The sequence below is a fragment of the Protobothrops mucrosquamatus genome, unplaced genomic scaffold (assembly GCF_001527695.2).
Source record: "Protobothrops mucrosquamatus isolate PMUCROS unplaced genomic scaffold, P.Mucros_1.0 scaffold1322, whole genome shotgun sequence".
Taxonomy (NCBI): Eukaryota; Metazoa; Chordata; class Lepidosauria; order Squamata; family Viperidae; genus Protobothrops; species Protobothrops mucrosquamatus.
In genome coordinates, this window is record NW_015387522.1 from 105,227 (window position 1) to 125,336 (window position 20,110).

At 35.1% G+C, this 20,110-nt stretch overlaps 1 protein-coding gene across 1 annotated transcript in view; it reads right to left on the reverse strand.

Annotated features, from left to right (window-relative positions):
- MAP3K1 (mitogen-activated protein kinase kinase kinase 1) overlaps nt 1–20,110 on the reverse strand; it is a 67,748-nt gene that overhangs the window by 23,291 nt on the left and 24,347 nt on the right. Inside the window, exons 2-6 of the mRNA XM_015821390.1 lie at nt 7,332–7,488; nt 6,334–6,540; nt 5,674–5,874; nt 5,143–5,259; nt 4,144–4,292 (exon numbers count right to left, since the gene is read on the reverse strand). Coding sequence (XP_015676876.1) covers nt 4,144–4,292; nt 5,143–5,259; nt 5,674–5,874; nt 6,334–6,540; nt 7,332–7,488 — 831 coding nt within the window. The remainder of the gene's footprint in view (nt 1–4,143; nt 4,293–5,142; nt 5,260–5,673; nt 5,875–6,333; nt 6,541–7,331; nt 7,489–20,110) is intronic.

The window sequence follows — 20,110 nt, forward strand, 5'->3', positions numbered from 1 at the left end:
GTTAGAACAATTAACCAGTGGAATAACCTGCCTCCAGAAGTTGTGAATGCTCCAAGAACTGTGAATGCTTAAGTTGTGAATGCTTAAGAACTGGAAGTTCTTAAGAAGAGACTGGACAGCCATTTGTCCGAAATGGTATAGGGTTTCCTGCCTGAGCAGGCGGTTGGACTAGATGACCTGCAAGGTCCCTTCCAACTTTATTATTATTATTATTATTATTATTATTATTATTATTATTATTATTATTATTATTATTATTATTATTATTATTATTATTATTATTATTATATTCTTTCAGGGGATCACAATCATATAAGAAATATTTTGTTCCAGAATTCATTTCCAGCTATCAGCATTCATCTTTTTTCAAACTGCCATTGTGCTTAATCTATTCACACAGGTTTGTTTAATACAGATACAGTATCATTTCCCAAAACTTGTCTTACTGATGGACCAGCTTCTATCTGTGGAATGGGAAGAATAAAGATTTCCCTTATGGCTATACACTTTCAATATTTACTCTTAGGGGAATTACAGACCCTTCAGTAAAAGATTTTGGGGAACACAGGGAAAAGACGACAGTGGAAATTTTGTGCATAGTGTTAAATTGAAAATTTTGCCAGAGTTTTGGATTTAAAAGGAAAAGATCCTTCAGAGCATGCAAGGTCTTTCCCACAGGATCTACTGACATCTCCTTATTAGCTGTGTCTTTTCATAGGACTCCAGGGCTATGCCAACTCCCAAATATATGGTTCAAGAAATTAGTAACAGATAATAACTTATACTTGAACCATCTTAGGGTAGAACTCTATCTTTTGTTTTACTGTAACACCACAAATGTTACACAGTAAATAAATGTATTCTGACAGTGAGAAAATAAATTAGAAAATAAATTAGAGACATAACCAGCATGTAAATATTTCAGCTAAACCAACAAACTGAGAAATCAATGCTCATTTTTCATATTTGAGCATGATAATTTTAAATACTGTAAATAAATACAATTCCTTTCCAGAGCTCTGGTAAATCACTTCTCATTTTTATGTAGAGATTCAGAGATGGACAAGTTTTGTTTCCTTAGGAGGTACAATATGTGCCTAGAAGCCAAAAGATATTTTCAAACATAATACTCATATCAATATTCTTCAATGGATACCTGGGAGTTGATATGGGTGAGAAATGTGAAATTCACGCAAGCTCAAAATTTACGTGAGAATTTTTATAAAATGTTTTATAGATGGCACATGGATCCTGCAACTATGTCTCGCATTTATGAGAATTATGAATCCAAGTGCTGGAGGTGTGGACAACAAGATGCAACTTTTTTTCATATGTGGTGGACTTGCANGTTAGAACAATTAACCAGTGGAATAACCTGCCTCCAGAAGTTGTGAATGCTCCAAGAACTGTGAATGCTTAAGTTGTGAATGCTTAAGAACTGGAAGTTCTTAAGAAGAGACTGGACAGCCATTTGTCCGAAATGGTATAGGGTTTCCTGCCTGAGCAGGCGGTTGGACTAGATGACCTGCAAGGTCCCTTCCAACTTTTTTATTATTATTATTATTATTATTATTATTATTATTATTATTATTATTATTATTATTATTATTATTATTATTATTATTATTATTATTATTATTATTATTATTATTATTATTATTATTATTATTATTATATTCTTTCAGGGGATCACAATCATATAAGAAATATTTTGTTCCAGAATTCATTTCCAGCTATCAGCATTCATCTTTTTTCAAACTGCCATTGTGCTTAATCTATTCACACAGGTTTGTTTAATACAGATACAGTATCATTTCCCAAAACTTGTCTTACTGATGGACCAGCTTCTATCTGTGGAATGGGAAGAATAAAGATTTCCCTTATGGCTATACACTTTCAATATTTACTCTTAGGGGAATTACAGATCCTTCAGTAAAAGATTTTGGGGAACACAGGGAAAAGACGACAGTGGAAATTTTGTGCATAGTGTTAAATTGAAAATTTTGCCAGAGTTTTGGATTTAAAAGGAAAAGATCCTTCAGAGCATGCAAGGTCTTTCCCACAGGATCTACTGACATCTCCTTATTAGCTGTGTCTTTTCATAGGACTCCAGGGCTATGCCAACTCCCAAATATATGGTTCAAGAAATTAGTAACAGATAATAACTTATACTTGAACCATCTTAGGGTAGAACTCTATCTTTTGTTTTACTGTAACACCACAAATGTTACACAGTAAATAAATGTATTCTGACAGTGAGAAAATAAATTAGAGACATAACCAGCATGTAAATATTTCAGTTAAACCAACAAACTGAGAAATCAATGCTCATTTTTCATATTTGAGCATGATAATTTTAAATACTGTAAATAAATACAATTCCTTTCCAGAGCTCTGGTAAATCACTTCTCATTTTTATGTAGAGATTCAGAGATGGACAAGTTTTGTTTCCTTAGGAGGTACAATATGTGCCTAGAAGCCAAAAGTTATTTTCAAACATAATACTCATATCAATATTCTTCAACTTTATTTTGTAAACTTTCCTTATGAAAGTATCTTGAGTCATTTTTATTTATTTATTTTGTTATTGCCATCCATTGTAGTGGACTCTGGGCAATTTACAAAAAACAATATGTGGTTAAAACAGCTAAAACATGAAGAATATGATATAGCCCAGCTGAGAAGAAACTGGACAGCCTGAGCAGGGGGTTGGACTCGATGACCTCCAAGATCCCTTCCAACTTTTTTTCTATTACAATAATAATAAATATTTTGACAGAAATTTAAAAGTATTGGAGGCAAAATTCATTTGAGTTTCATATTTAGCTATACCTATTCTATTTCTGATAGTTAGCTAATGCTATTTTTCCATTCTTTGGATAGTTTAGAAATAGTCCTCAACTTATGACCAAAATTGGGACCACAACTTCTGTCACTTAGAAATCTGGTTAAGTGACCGTCGTAAATACATGCTGGTTGCCAAGCACCCAAGTTGGGGATCCAATGTCAACGTAAGTGCAAGGACAGGTCATAAGTCACTTTTTCAGCACGTTTATAACTTTGAACAGTTGCTAAATAAATGGTCTCAAATCAAGGACCACCTGTAATAGTTTATTTTTAAAAGCTGAGATATTCTTAAAGACCCTATTACATTTTAAGAGCCTCTAATCATGCACACAAAAACCTTCTTGTGTATACTAGCTCTTTAAGAAAACATCCCTGTGATTACAACAGCAGGCCTCTACTTAGAAATGTCGAAAGACATCTACCAAGATACAAGGAAATAAAGAGAACAAACAGAAATATTGCCCAAAACATAGTAACAAACAAAAATAAATTAGCCCGAACTTCATACTTAGGTCTCAATCTATTAGGAAATAAAACAAAATAAAAAACGTTGACTTAAAATGACTGTCCAAATAGGAATATTTTACCTTTTTTTAAATATGACAAATAAAGCAAGTATCTACCTATACACTACAAAATTCTCATTGTGTTTGTTTCTATTTTTGTATCTTCAAGTTAGCACATTCACAATTTTAGTGAAGATATCGAAAATCTGCTAATTTAAAGAATAGCAATAGCACTTAGACATATATACAGCTTCATAGTGCTTTACAGTCCCCTCTAAGCAGTCAGCATATTTCCCCCAACAATCTGGGTCCTCATTTTACCAACCTTGGAAGAATGGAAGGCTGAGTCAAGCTTGAGCCAGTCAGAATCAAACTGCTGGCAGTCGATAGAATTAGCCTGCAATACTGTATTCTAACCACTGTGCCACCATTAAAAACCTGGGACTCATGACTCCTGTGGAATTGAAATTTCCATGATGTTCAGACCAATTTTATTTGCAAAGTTATGGGCACTGCAGTGTCCCTATGGTCATGTGATTTTTATTTCCTATGCTCCCTGCTAGCTTCCAAAAAGCAAAGTCAATGGGGAAGCCAGCAGGAGATCACTCCCATTCCCACTTCTTTTTTGCCCACCCGTTTGATGGCAATACAGTTCAGGAAAATTTAATGTACATTCTGGTCATTTCACCCTACACTCTCAAAAGATGACCCAATGAGTCAGGGTTATCTATTTATAAAAATAGAGACTATTTTGAACGGCAGTACTGATTTCTTAAGAATAAGTACTAACCTATTTTCTGAACTAGATGTAGATGTACTAGAAGATGACAGTGTATGAGAGTTTGACATTCGTGAGACAAACTTCTGAATGGTGTTACGAGATGGCGCTTTGATCCTTGAACTACGCCTATTATGGTATTTCTGGAACAAACTCTCAACCTAACATTGGAAGAAAATATTAATAGGCAGTGTTAGAATATGAACTACTCAAACTTGAAGTCTCTTAAATAAATATATAATTGCAGCAGAGTATAATGTAAAATTATATCAATTTACTTATGTATATAAAATAACAGCATACTATAAATACCAACTATGGTATGGATGAATTCTGTAAATGATATCTTTTGTAATTAGAGACACGTTCTCTCTTTTTCATTTATGGGAATGCAAACACAGAAGCTGAATTTTGCCAAATTCTATTTTAGATGTGAGAATTAAATATGTTCAATGTTCATAATTTTCAATTTGACATAAACTAATGATGCTACCCCCTTACAAACAAGCAAAATACCATATAAGTTAAATAAACTATATTAATAGAATAATACATGAATAATAAGGCCAACTTTTTACCATTGTTTAACAGCTACATGACATCATTCTGATCTTTCTCTTGGTTAATGGATATATTACAGCAATAATCAGCCAGGACTAAGGATAACTAAGATAACTTTTCCACATTTAAACATCTATATATTTAAGGGAAAAAATAGCCAATAGCAAATATAAATGTCTATATAATATAGGGAGAAAGTAGTGCTTATTGTAAAGGGTTTTTTTTAGCTAACCCTGTTAAATTCCAGTTATTAAAATGGAGAAATAATAATGGAGAATTTATTCAGGGAAGTCTACCCATTTATTTGATATTGGAATAACACTTGTTATTAACTAATTTTAGAAATGAGATGATCATATTTTGGTAATTTTGAAACCGTAGAAATTCTATATGGTAAATTTCAGAAGCCATAACTGTCTATTTGTGACAAAAGAAATACGATGGAACTACCTCAAAGTTCTTCAAGGTTTTTCGCCACAGCATTGGATCTGAAGATTCAAGTTGAAACACTCGAAGCATAACAAACAGGAGATGAATACAAAATGTTCCACGCCCACAGCTACATGTCTGTGAACAGAAATGTATTTATTGTGGTTATTATGGGCATATTATATTGTTTTTATAACTTTCCCCCAAATCACTTCTTACAGATTTATCAGGATTATGTTTCTGCTTTCTTCAAAATAAGAAATAACTGATTAATGATGGCTTTATTCTTTCTAAACCACTCTTGTGCTGATATAATCAACATAGCATTCATATAGCTGTTTATATTTCACTGATACTTTGTCAATGCCTATGTTCTGATTTATGCAAATAAGAATTAAATAAAATATGTCAAGCAACTTCTGGAAAGCAAGAAAATGTTTCAGCATTTTCACATGTTCTCTTAAATCTAGTGAGGTAATCTTAATTAAATCTTCTGAAATGAGTTTATTTAATAGTTATTGATTAAATATTCAACACAGTTTCAATTCATACCTGAGGACCAATGAACACTCTGTATTTATTATCTGGGCTGTCTCCCCCTATCAAGAAAGAATTAGGTCCTATCTGTTGCAAGAGATACAGTCTAGCTCTCATAACTTTGTTGACACGACGATTTGTTTCCTCAGGACTGTATGGTGAGAAGCCATCTGGAGACGGTGCTCTTCGTGGGGGTGTTATACGTCCACTCTGAAACTTAAAATTAATTTTATTTTCAGTAATTTTTGTCTGTACTTTTCATTTTCCCATTCCTCGATCTTTCTAAGAAATTCAGCTATATCCTTCCAAACTAGTAGACGTACAAAATAATTAGATAAGAAATGGTAGAAATTTAGTTCTTCCACTAAATACTATAAACATTACTACTTCTATGCTTTTCTCTCAGAAATAAACCCAGTAGTAATATGTATTCCTCATACAAATCTATACAATTTAGAGTACAATAATCCAATGCAGTTTAATCAATCAGAAATTAAAACAGCAAAAACTGGCAAAATATAGTAAGGTAAAATGAGTTTACACTACAGAAAACATAACTAAAACACAATTTAATATCCATCAAGCCAAAGGCTTGCCAATTCAAGATGGGCCAACTGATATGGAAGGAGATATGAATTTCGTATCATAAGCTTGGGCTATCCCATAATTACTTACAGGTACAGGAGACACCCTTTTCCTTCTAACACCAGGTGACTCGGATTTAACTGTCCTGGAGGAGGATGAGAAGGGTCCACTGGGAGAAGGGCTCCGTCTCCCTTTCTGAGTAGGTGAAGTGGGATTTGTTTGTCCATCAGGAGGAGGTTCTGTTGCCGATTTGTTTGTTTCACATCCATCTCCTTTTATTGGTATTGGTTTTACCACCTTGGAAAAATAGGAAAAAATGTCTCCTTTTTCCAAATGAAAGCAAATATTCTCATTAAATTGTAGATAAATGGAGGGAGGGGATTTCCACCAAACAGTTTTTCTTAATGCTAATGAGCATTTATTTTTAATTAGTTAAGTTGAAATTATGAGAACATTTACATTATGAAAATCTAGTAATAGTGATGGTATTCGCAATGAATCCAGTTTTTCTCATAGAGCGTGCAGCATCGCATTATTATGATGGTTCTTCTACTCAAGTTTAATAAATTATTATTATAATTTATTAAATTCCAAGAAAACAGCACTGATTTCTTCAATATTTGGTAAGCAAAACTGTGTCCCAAATTGTCTTGAGTTTTACATTTTGGAAAACTTTGCCTCTTTCACTATACAGTGATCAGTTACACAGCCATGTTATACAGGCAATATTAAAACTCACATTGTTTTATTGTAAAAATAATAAATGTGGGATACAAATAAATAAATATAAATATAATTCCTTCTAGTTTTTGTAATCACAACTTATTTCAACTAATGAAGCAGAAAGTAAAATGCTACCCACAGAGGGCAGTGTTGTGTCATTTTAAGCAACAGAAATTTAAGTTGGGTTTGACTTTGGTGAGGCATTGCAGATCTGTCCAGTGAAAAAACAGCAACATGAAAAAAATGAAGCAAGAGGAATTTCATTACCATTCCTTACAGTACCAACTGTATGGTAATATAAGATAAGAAAGCAAATTCTGTGCTTTCAGTAATTCTCCTTTTTAAGTGATTTCAGAGTTACTTACCACAGGGCCTCTCCTACTTCTTCTTTCTAGCCATTCATGCTTCCAAGCGGGCATACATGTTGCCTTGAGTTTTTCCCTGATCATTCGCTCCTCTGGGCGATCATCCATTTTCTGCAATCCCCTGAGGGTTTCTTTATTCTCCATGTCACGATTACAGCTGAAATGAAAAGCAAAAACTAGATATGTGATTGTCAACAAAACATACTGAAATGCGGCAGACTTTAAACTAAATTATAATTTATTCCATCAAAACCCCTAAACTATTGACTTCCAGTACCAGGAGCAATACATTAATGCTTCAACATAATTTCCTGCCCTTCTTCTTAGAATTGTTAATTAAACAAAATGAAAACGCTCTTTGCTTTTAAAAATACATTTAAATAGATCCATAAATTATGCCATCTTACAACTGATAATAAACTTTTGAAGAGCCCTTAACATGAGCAGAACTGGAGAGAAAGATATGCTCATCAAGTAAAGAGGTAGAATTATTGATATGGTATATATTTTATGCTTCCAAAATAAGTTTATAACAGATTTGAAAAATCAAACCCTAACCCTAAATAATGGTGTATTACGGTTGGATGGGGATACATATATTCATATTTCTGATATGCCCACCCATTGGACAAGGCAGTTAAATGCAACCCATCTGGAGGCCACTGAACGCCACACTCCCAGACCAAGGAAAAGATTAGTTATGAAGAAACATATGCCACCAGGAAAACAATAAAACAGATTTAACTGTTTTACCACGTTCATATGATCAAAATTTGGGCACTTGGCAACCAGCGTGTATTTATCTCCATCGCAGTGTCCTGAAGTCATGTGACCATCATTTTTAACCTAGTCAGGGGCTTTCAATAAGGACATGGGGGAAGTTGGATTTGCTTAAAGACCATGGTTAAAAAAAAGATTGTAAAATAGGGCACAACTTGCTTAACGATTACATTGCTTAGCAACAGAAATCCCAGTTGTGCTTGCAAGTTGAGGACTACCTGTATTATTTGTCTTGTATTTAATAGTACAAGTAATAATTTCCCTTTATTATCAAATTAAAATTCATAGTGTTGGAGACTGGATCTGACTGAGAAAGCAAGTTACACACCAAATACTTAAGAGAAAATACACTGAATGCTCCAAAATCAATATCTGGCACACCTCTTCAAAACCCCAGATACTGGGAAGAAAGAACGTCTACCTTGTTTGAAATATTCTCCTAGTTATAATTTAACTACTGACATGCCTCAATTATTGGTTCATCATCAACTAATAATTTATTTAAGCATTCTGAAATGTGATACTAGCTTGTATTTCACTCACAGTTTTATACTTAGGCTGTTGTTATTTTGCCTCTGGTCTGTTTTTATTGCAAAGTAGTATTATGCTTTCATAAAGAATACTAACTAGCTAAAACAATTAAATCCCATTTCTCCTTCTGTACCAAAATACACACTCCCCAAATGTTTGAACAGTCTTTAAATTGCATGTACTCTTTCAAGCAAAAACCAAGTTGCTTCCTGTCATGTGAGAGTAAAACCAATTTGTTCTTGCTTTTTTAAAAAATAACTCTGCCTATCTATATAAGCTCTGAAGCATGAACTACAAAATAACAAGTTTTTAGTCAGGCCTCTACGTAGCAGATTACTTCAAGAGACACTGAAAAAATGTTTATATATTTCATTCATATTCACAAAATTCCATGTATATCAGATCTATTGCAAAATTTTCAGGTAGTCTCACTTAACATTTGATGACCAAAATCACAAAAGATTCAAAAATAGTTATTTATGATCCTTCCGCTAAGCTACAACCCTCACATACCCCATGCAGTCATGTGATCTTATTTCAGGTGCATGGCAACAAGCTTGCATTTACAATCATTGCGGCATCCCAGTCACATGACAGCAATTTTTGATGTTAACAAAAAACACCCATCTGGGAGAATGGATTCGCTTAATGATCATGTGCTTTGTTAATGACCATATGATTCACATACCAACCATGTGATTTTGCTTCATAAAAATGGTCATAAAATATAGTCAGGTTACCCGCTTAATGTCCCCAACAGCTTACAACCATTTTAAGAATATGATGCAATCTCCTGGAATATTATCAGTTTTCCCTTATCAAATCATGCTTATCATTCACAGGCAGGCAATTCAACAAACAACTAAATATTAATATTTAAATATTAAACAGGTTAATATTGCGGATTTTTAATTATATATTTACAGAATTGTTAGACTGAACTGTAAGGCTACAAAAAAACCATTCAGGATTATAAGCCATCTTTACAATGTGGTTATAATAGCAATGTTATGTTAAGAGATTTTTCACACATGCCTGGAACTTCAAATTGCATTTTCCACAGGAATAGTTCAGTTAACCTCTGTTAATATCATTATATTTCCAAATAATGTATGTGTCATGGAGGCATTACAGCTAACATGATATTCAGTGATTAAAAACGGAACCCTATTATAACATCTGGGGAAACTTTCTATGTAAGAATGTGTGTGGAAATCACTATCACAAATAGTTCACAAAAATATATTAATTAATACAATCGATAAGTAGTAATAGTAATCGAAACACAATCAATCCTGGTTGAAAATGGTGGGAATTCTAAACACATCTAGAAAGCACCACTTTGGGAAGGACTTAAACACAGCATCTAAACAAACTATTCTCAAAAGTGCTTCTTCTTCTTGTGCCATATCCGTTATCGGACATTGGTGATCATGTTGACGATCCTGTTTTTATCAGCAGCCGCACGAAAAAGTGCTGCTGAGTTTTGTCCAAACCAGTCCCTTAGATTTTGAAGCCATGATGTTCTTCTTCTGCCTTGACCTCGTTTGCCTTCAATCTTTCCCTGGAGGATTAAATGGAATATGCCGTATTTTTCTGGGTGTCGTATCACATGTCCGAAATATTCTAATTTTTGTTTTTTAATTGTTTTGATGATTTCACTTGGCTTTCCCAAGCAGCTTATCACCTCCTCATTTCTGATCTTGTCAACCCAGCTTATACGTAACAGCCACCTGTAAATCCACATTTCAAATGTTTCTAGTCTCTTCAGGTGGCCTTCTGTCAGAGACCAACTCTCTACTCCATAGAGCAGGATAGAAAAAATATAGCATCTGACAAGCCTGGTTTTCAGTCTTAGGTTTATGTCGTGACTGCAGAAGACCTTTTTCATTTTGAAGAATGCTGTTCGAGCTTTCTCTATCCTTGTCTTTACTTCAGTGGTCATGTCCCAGCTTTCATGTAAATTAGAACCGAGGTGCGTGATCCTTTCAACTTTTTCTAATGGTATTCCTTCTGAATTTATTGGTGGTAAATTAACGGGTTGTTTGCTAACGACCATGATCTTGATTTTTGAGGTATTAAGCTTCAAGCCATATTTTTCAGATATTTCTGTGACTCTGTTGATGAGGAGCTGAAGGTCTTCATGCTTACTGCAAAGCAGAACTGTATCATCAGCATATCTTAAGTTGTTGATCCAAACACCGTTTACTTTGATGCCAGCATCGATGTTCTCCAGTGCCTCTTTGAAGATTGACTCAGAGTAGATATTGAACAACAGTGGAGACAGAATACATCCCTGTCTGACCCCTCTTCTTATTTCTGCATCAGATGAGTATTTTTGGCCTAATCTCACATTTGCTACCTGATGGCAATACAGATTCTTTATGATTTGGATGTCTTTGTCATCTAGTCCCCCTTGTTTCAGAATTTCTAATAGTGCTTGAGCAAACATTTTTCAGAGTAGCATCTTATGTTGAATGTAAGCTACTTTTGAGCCAAAGTAGGCCGCTAGAGTAGCTTGCACAATGCACAAGAGTCAAGTGGTAACAAGGGAGCAAAAAAAAATCTAGTAGGCTTGCCCAATCCATTTTGCAGGCTGGGTAGTTTTGTGGATCTTGGCCCCTGAGCATTTTCAAATATGATAAAATGTACAGGAGGATGGCAATCTCAAAAGTGTTCCATATAGTACTATTGTATTATTCAATCTGCAGCAAACTATGCACAGTGCAAAAATGCATACTATTCCATACATAGGACTCACAGAAGTTCAGTTAGACTGCTTCAAAGGGCTTTAATTCAGCCAAACATTAGTGTACATCTTGATTGTTTTAGATTTCAGTAAAGTCAAGTTCAAAAGAGATTCATGGGGTTAGTAGGCAAAGTTGGTCCATGTCCCCCAATCTTCCTGTTTGTTTCTTTCCATTACCTACCTAAAATAGTTATGTGTCACTGTGATTTAGACTTCCCTTGAATTTAACTGCAGCATATCCAAGTAACCATATGCACCTGCCCTAATCTTCCTTCATCAGCCTTTCCCTTGCGTCCTCTTAAATGACCATCCATCACCCCCACCATCTCCAACTAGATTACTTGACTATTCTGTAACCTTCCCACACCTACCTTTCACTTGCTTTTAAGTCATCACTCCTCCCTTTTTTCTTCTCTCCCCAAATTGGAAAATACCTGTGTGGTCAAAGTACAGAGAGTCTGGGTCCATGTATGGATGGAACATGTGTCTAAATCTATGGATGGACCACCCAGAATTGCCTGTTCATGCATGGAATAATCCATACACAGAATATTTTGTGCATCTTTCTTTACCAGTCTGATACAGATTTCCCTGATTCAATTATCTTTGAAGCAAGCAAATATATTTACAATAATTCTTAAATAGCATACCTGGATGCAGCTGAAACCATTTTTATTTTATTTTTATTTTATAATTCAGTTAAATATTTAAGTTCAGCTCAAAAACTAACTTTGAGACAAAGGCCCTGCATTTAAAGGAACACGTTCAAAGGATAGGAAAGATAATAAATTCCATATTCAGTTGAAACCTAACAATTTTTCCAATATTGTCCATCTATTCTTCCAATGACAATAATCTCAGATGAAAATTTAGCAAAGCTGTCAAAGCCCCCATAGTCCACATCTTTTCTCTATAAAGCAATAATATCAGGAAACCATTGCCCAAATTATGATATATTAAATGTTATACTTCCCTCCTAGAAAGATGCAGTTTTTCCCCTCTCTTAATTGCATGGCTGCAGAAAAAAAGATTAGATGTTGCATCCTACAATATCAATCTGCCAGAGAAAAACTCTCCCTGCTGCAATTCAAGTCTACTCAGAAATATGTAGATGTTCCTCTGCACATATCACTGCCTGCCTGGAAAGTCTATATCAGTGATGGCGAACCTTTTAGAGACCGAGTGCCCAAACTGCAACTCAAAACCCACTTATTTATCGCCGGGTGCCAGGTGGGTGTGGCCCACTGGGTGGGCGTGGCTGTAGCGGTCATGGCAGATTGGGTGGGAGTGGCCAAGGTGGGCGTGATCACCTTGATGTTGCTCATGGGGAGGGACTCCTGTGAGGGCCGGGCAGGGTTGAGGGAGATCCAGGTGGGGCAGTGGGCAGGAGGCTCGTCCTGCGGGGTGAGGCGAGGCGAGCAGGGTGGGGGCGGCTGCTGCCTGACACCATCTATCTCTGCACACAGAGGCCAGAGAGCGCATGGGTGCTGGGATGCATCCGGCCATGTGGGACCTTGGCGAGTTAGCAGGTGGCTGGTTGAAGAGGGATGGTTGCCATCTCCAGGGCATGGCCTGTGTGCCCACAGAGAGGGCTCTGAGTGCTGCCTCTGGCACATGTGCCATAGGTTCGCCACCACTGGTCTATATTCATAATATTGAATGAAGCTCTGCAATAGATGAAAAACCAATGCCACAAATATCTTATATTTTATTTCTTATTATCAGGAGAAGTTCCTATACTTATACTGCAAGACCCACACTGCACAGATTCAGTACTGAGATTTGTAGGAATAGCTCTTTGTGGTTCCTCTAAAAGAACAATAAGGATTAAACATGCTCAGTGGCTACACAGTATTTTATTTTGGGGGGGGGAGAAATCTCAGAAAACTAGATGAGAAAAGTAACAGAGTAAAGTTGCTACATAGGAGGAAAGAAGCACTATTTATGTTAAGGAAAAGATGAACTCTCATTGTTTATATATGTCATTTCCCAGTTCACTGTTAGAAACTATTTTTAAACATCCTCAGAAACAAAAATCAGACATTCTCTTAGAAATGGAGAAGTCTAAGATTTTGAAATAGATAAGAACAGATGTTACATCTACCCTAATGTGCAAAAGACAGCAACACAAATTTTCTTAGTTTGTGAAACAGCTAATACCTGCTAATATAAGTTACAAAGCAAATGAACTTAATTTTTAGTATTGCAAACTGGAATAGACAGCGGCGGCAAGATAGACTAATGACAGCCATAAAATATATGTGTGTTGAATACTAGTCAAAATCAGCATTATTAACACTGTAGCAATATTAAATTCTTATGGTAGGTAGGAATCTATATTAAAGCTGAAAGTGCAACCAGTTTGCAATCATTAATATACAGGTGGTCCTCATTTAATAACCACAATTGGGACCAGCAACTTGGTCAAGCTAAATGAAACTTAAAGCATATGATTGGTTACTAAGGCAATTGCTAAACAAGGATCATCTTTATGTTGATTTTTATTCATTTGTTGCATTTTGAGTGAGAGTAATTCAAATAGCCCAGTTAATACTGCTTTAGATATGAAACTGAAGCTAGTTTCTGTTCCTAAACAAAAGCTTCACTTTGTTGGTGCTGTGTTGTAACAAAAAAATTCCACTCCTTGCCCCAGGACTCATTTGTAGTCAGGATGATACTTACTGAAACCATTAACTTACATGCAGATTAATTGCAATGTGCAATTCAATCTTCATTGAAGTATCACCTGCATAGTTGGCTCATACTCTTAAATATTAAAATTTGACACAGCAATATTTTTCCAGGTGCTATTTTGAATCCCAGATTATCTGAGATTCTTTCAATCTCATGGAGAGGTTCCTAGCAATATAAATTGTATCACATGCAGGCTGGACTCTTGTTCTATTAGGCTTCTTTGGATAACTAGAGGTGGGTTGAGAAGTTGAATTCAGAACGTGATTAATGTTCTGGGGGAATTGTACAGTATGTTCTGACTTGAAGTGCACTCCCATCTTAAAGGATTTCTCAATGCTGGACAACTTCTATTAGGTCTTGAAACATGCTTTTCTAGAAAAGGTTTTGGAGATGATGGTATGATTACAAAAGAAGCAAATTATCTTGATCCCTTTTGTTAGGCCTGAGACCCTGTGATTTGTGTGAGATGGAAACTGCATTTGTTCTTGTTGATAATTTCTACCAGATGGAAGGAGTATGACTTTTCTAATCGTATTAGATCCTGAGTGATGTTTTATATCATTGAATATGATATACAGTACTTCTGGACTGCCTACAAGGACTTAGTTGTTTGAGACATAATTTTGCAATACATGTAACCAATCCAGACTCTGCAATTCCAGATAAATTTAAGAGGAGACATTTGGATTTCTACTACCAGTTGATTTCCACTTTAACAAAAATATCTCAATATTATTTATGGTACTGTTATTGTATTAACAGGGGAATCAGCCCAATAATATAACAATTAATTTACTAGTTCTACTACAACAAACTAATTAACAGAAAAAAAGTTCATATACTCTCAAAACTCATGATCATAACACTAGAAAATAGAAAAACTGAGGAAAAGGAAAATGAGAAATTGCTATAAATGCTAAGTGTTGAAGAAAAAAGATGTTGAAAAAGGAAGTCATAAAACTTGTCAGAATACTGAAATAGAAGGCTAAAAGCAAAAAGTGTGCAACTGAAGAAATATTGAAAAATATGGTAGATATAATAGATTGTGTAATTTGCTTAGCATGTGTGGACATGGCACATGTGTCTAATAACTGGAAGAAAGAGTATTCTCTTATTTTAAGATACAAGTAGAAGTGGATGCAAAAATTATATGGAGGTGTGGGTTTGTTCTATATCCAGGGACAGGGCAGAATTTTTGTTGTACAAGAAATGACAATAAGCAACACGAGGCTGATGCATTTTGATTTTATACCAAACGGGAGTGCAAGTCATTTGTTTTCTCTTCAGCAAGTCACTGAAAAATGCATAGACATGAGAAATATTATTCTCTACAATTAGAGAAAGGATAAGATAAACCAAATAAGGTTATTATAGAATGTTTTGAATGAATATGGAGTTGAAGACTGGTACTGAATTCAGTAAGAATGCTAAATAATAGAAGTAAAACAAGGGTGAGAATAAAGTGCTTAAAATATATTCAATACTGTACAGTCAAACAAACCAGTTATTTTTATCTATATTTAGTTTAACATTATCACACCTGCAATACCTTTTTTCTGAGTAAGGACAACACATGGATTATCCAATTACTGTGTTCACTACCACCATGGAAACTAGGCAAGGTCTCAATCTAAGATTATCCAGTTTCATGGCTGAGCAGGACCTGAACAGTCTGCCTTATCCAAGAATACTACTTTAATAATACATGTTCTCTAGAACATATTAGAAACTAAATTTATCTGTATCGTTTCTTTAAACACAAATATAAACCATCTCTCTTTCTCTCCCCAACAAACATACCCTAACCTCCCACAGAGTCTTTATGGTTGAATAATATATGCTAGCAAACGTAAACCAATAAAGTAAAAATAAATTGATGCATTTTATTTATTTATTTTAAATTGATGCTATTTCATCCTGAAAGCCGCCCATTAGTCATTATAGATAATTAGAGTGGAATAGATAATTATAGTGGATACATTGACTAACTTTTCTATTTTTCATAAGAAGTCCTCTATTCAGAAGAAGGAGAGAGATGAATTTCAGGAAAGATATTCAAGAAAATACAAACAGAATCACAGAATGCAATTACGAGGTATTGTTTTGGATATGCTCATCTTGAGAATCTGTTTTCACTACCAAATGTGTAGCTCATGTCTGAATACTTTTCCATGGTTCTCAGTGCTAATGACTCCTTGGTCCCTCTTTCCAAAATAACTCTATACCATCATGCCTGATAAATTTTGGGGAAACATGGAAGATTGCACCTTCACTGTTGGTTAAGGTTGGCTTTTTCAGGAGAAGATCTAAAACAACTGAGGACAGAGAGGTAATACGAGATAGAAATTGTAATACAGGCCTTACTAACCAATTTAAAATAAATAAATCAGCAGAGCAGATATAATAATCCAATAATTCTTTAAAAATATTAAGCAGGATTGTGTTGAACTTCTAATAAGAAAGTATTTTTTTAAATTTTCTAAAATTAGCATTTTCCCCAAGGAGTGAGAAATATCTAACTCTTAAAAAAAATCCAAGAAGAAATAAAAAAAAAATACTGCTCAGTTATCTTAATATTTGTCTTGAGCAAACTGGCGGAAAGGACTGAAATATCAAGTTATAGGAAAACAGGTTTTGCTTAAAAAAAAGAAAAAAAAATATCTTCCACAAGAATAAAACTTGTTTCCCTTACATTGCAGGGATTTTAGTATTACAAAGCCCCCAGCTTTTTAGAATGGAATGGGCCAACTTACGGCAGGACAATTCGCCACAGGACAATTCAACCAATACAAAAATTAAATTAATTAATTTCATGGCCAATAATAATAAAATAAATTCAGAAATACAAGAGTTACAATAGTTTTGATGAAAATGTGGTCACCAATCATAAAAGTAACTGAATAAAATGATTAATACAATGTTGAAGTGTCCTGCAGAGAGTGGTCCCATGGTGAGTTGGCCGTGGTGAGTTATCCTGCAGCAAGCTAGCCATGGCAAGCTGGCCAGGGCGAATTGGCAGTGGTGAGTTGTCCTAGACCAGGGTAGGCAACCTTGGCTCTTTTATGACTCGTGGACTTCAACTCCCAGAATTCCTGAGCCAGCCATGGCTGGCTCAGGAATTCTGGGAGTTGAAGTCCACGAGTCATAAAAGAGCCAAGGTTGCCTACCCCTGTCCTAGACCCTTTTAGAAAGCCCAGCAACTGAAAGGTAAGATGGGAGAAGCGACTTGCACACATTCTCCCATCCCTTTAACTCTCAGTTAAAGCTACGAGGTGATTCAGTTGAAACCCAGTGGTAAGATTCTAGGTGCAAAACAACAACAACAGCAACAACAACAACAGAATAGTGATTAGTGTTCAAAGCCTCTGCCAAGCAAAATATCGCCATTCCCCACTTTACACACTTCCCATACTGGAAGAAAGGGCAAACATTTTTCATTCTCACAGCCTCTAGATCAAGGATGTCAAACTGCCGGCCCATGGGCCGGTTTAATCATCCTGAAGCCACGCCCACCCATTGCCGGAATGCAAAAAGAATTGCGATACGTTGCGACACGTCACGTGACGTGGCGAGTTTGACACCCGTGGCTCTAGATATATCATTGAGGTTCCTCCTGTAGCCTACAAATTATAGAATTTGATGATACCAGATGTGGTGATGGTCTCACTTAAGATGGTTTAACAGAAATAGACAATAATTTTTATGTTTACATATTACCTACTTCACATACTTAATGTCAAGTTGGCTTCAAATCTTTATCATTTTCTCCTGTAAGCTGCCTAGATGCATCTAGTTGCCTGCTTTGGTATCTGTTAATCTTTTGATTCTAAACTCATCATCTGGAGAAAATAATTGTCATTCTTATTTTAGATAACTCAGAAACTACTGATTTTCAGAAACCCTGCCAACTTAGAAGTTTGAATCCTTTCTCTTCTTTTTTTCTTTATTTATTATGCATGAGACTTTGCCTACAACAATGATTTGCATAGACTATATTTAAACTAACAATGACTATAAAGACAGTGGTTTCTTATTAACTGTCATTATATTTATCAACAATTATTCAAAGACCATGCTTACTTCCCTAATTTAACTGCTATAATTCTCTGCATAGATTATAAATTCCAAAAATGAAAGTTCAATTAAAATTGACTTAAGTTTAATTTTCCATGGAGTTGCTGCTTGAGATACATCTAAGCTACAGCCTTTGATTTTGTTAAAGGCACTGAAAAATAATCAAAAGAAAGTATCTAATGAAGCAGCAGCTAAAACAAGTGGTAAGTGAAATCCAAAGAAGCAATGTCATTTTTCTCCCAAGCTAATTCCTGCCAGATTTAAGCCACATCCTGATTCAAGTTCTACCTAAGATATAAATATCTGCCTGAGAGGCAGCCTTCAATAAATAAAATATTATGTTCCTGTAATAGCCATACCATGCCAATTCTAAAAGGTTAAGAATATTTTCAACATTTTACCTGCTGCTTGTATCTGAAATATTGCTTTCAATTGTGTCTTATGAAATATTATTCTAAAAAACTTCCTAGAATTAGGAAGAAATGAGGGATACTTTTGCATGAAGTGATCCACATATCTATCAAAAGATATGGATGGATGGCTAGATTGCTAACAGGCAACATGCTAATACCTATTTTCATGAAAAAAAATTCATCACAAATATCCCCCGTTAGCTAAGAATGATTATACAATTGGAACAGGCCATATATGAAGCAGCAATATCTAAGAAAACCAGCCAACCATCAATTGTATTTACAACATCTTCACTGTAAAATGCTGCAATCTACAATCGAATATATATATTTAGAGCCATTCTTTGCATAAGATTTTGAAATCCAAGACCATACTTGCATATGAAATCTTACCAAATCTAATACAATAAAACACAGCATGTAACCTAAGTAACAGAAAAGCTGCCAACAACTTACTTAAATATTTAAGTGCTTAAATGTTTATTATGTATCTTTCCAAAGATAGACTATAATAGTACAGTACAAAGAGATTTAAAAAAAAAATAGAAAAGGGCAGATATAAAATATAGACATTTTATAACAAACTTTTCCAATAATTTTAAATTATTATAATATTAGAAAATAATTTCTCCAAGAATTATAAAACTAATACGTTTAAAACAATAAGTTTTCCAACCTCTTAAAGATAAAACAATTTATTCAGACATAAGCACTTATATGTTATATTTATATTATCAAGTAAAGTGAATGTAATCCAGAAGTAAGCAACATTCTGAGGTCCAAGGATACAGGAGATGCACTGCATGTTTTCAACACATAGGTGACCATGAAATGCACACAAAATTGCTCTTCCATAAAACTTGATATAAAATGCAACACAACACGTTTCTTATATTGGCCAAATTTACTTCATTTTCATGCCACTGATAGCCAAAGTGAAGCAGTTTTAAGTACCTTTGCTTGAAGTGAACTACAGGTCATGAGATTTTCTTTCCTCTCTCCAAAGGAGGGCAAAATGATTGTTTTCACTATTTTTATAGTAACAGTTCTGAATTTCCTGAGACAATGTTCATGGCTTATGGTTTCCTTAAAACAAAAAGGCTTAAAAAAATGTTCTGTTTGGTTGGCAATAACTTCTTCTAGCTTGTCACCCTCTTTTCACCTCACTTCACTGACTTACCCTTACTCTTTCAGCCTTGCTATGAAGCACTAACTTAGCTAACTAATCAACCATCAATTAGGAATGTAGCCATACCCAAGTCTTCACTTCAAACTAGAGTTCATTTTTTCATAATGTTCTAGGCCAGGGGTAGTCAACCTTGGCTCTTTTATGACTCGTGGAGGCTCCAGCTAGTCCAAAATGCGGCCGCGCGGGCGGTGTTGGGAGGGACTCGTCGCTCCCACGTAACACCGCTGCTGCGCGAGCTGCATTGGCTGCCGGTGGCCTTCCGGGTGCGCTTCAAGGTGCTGACTATCATCTTTAAGGCGCTCCATGGCAGCGGACCGGGATACCTTCGAGACCGCCTTCTGCCACAGAT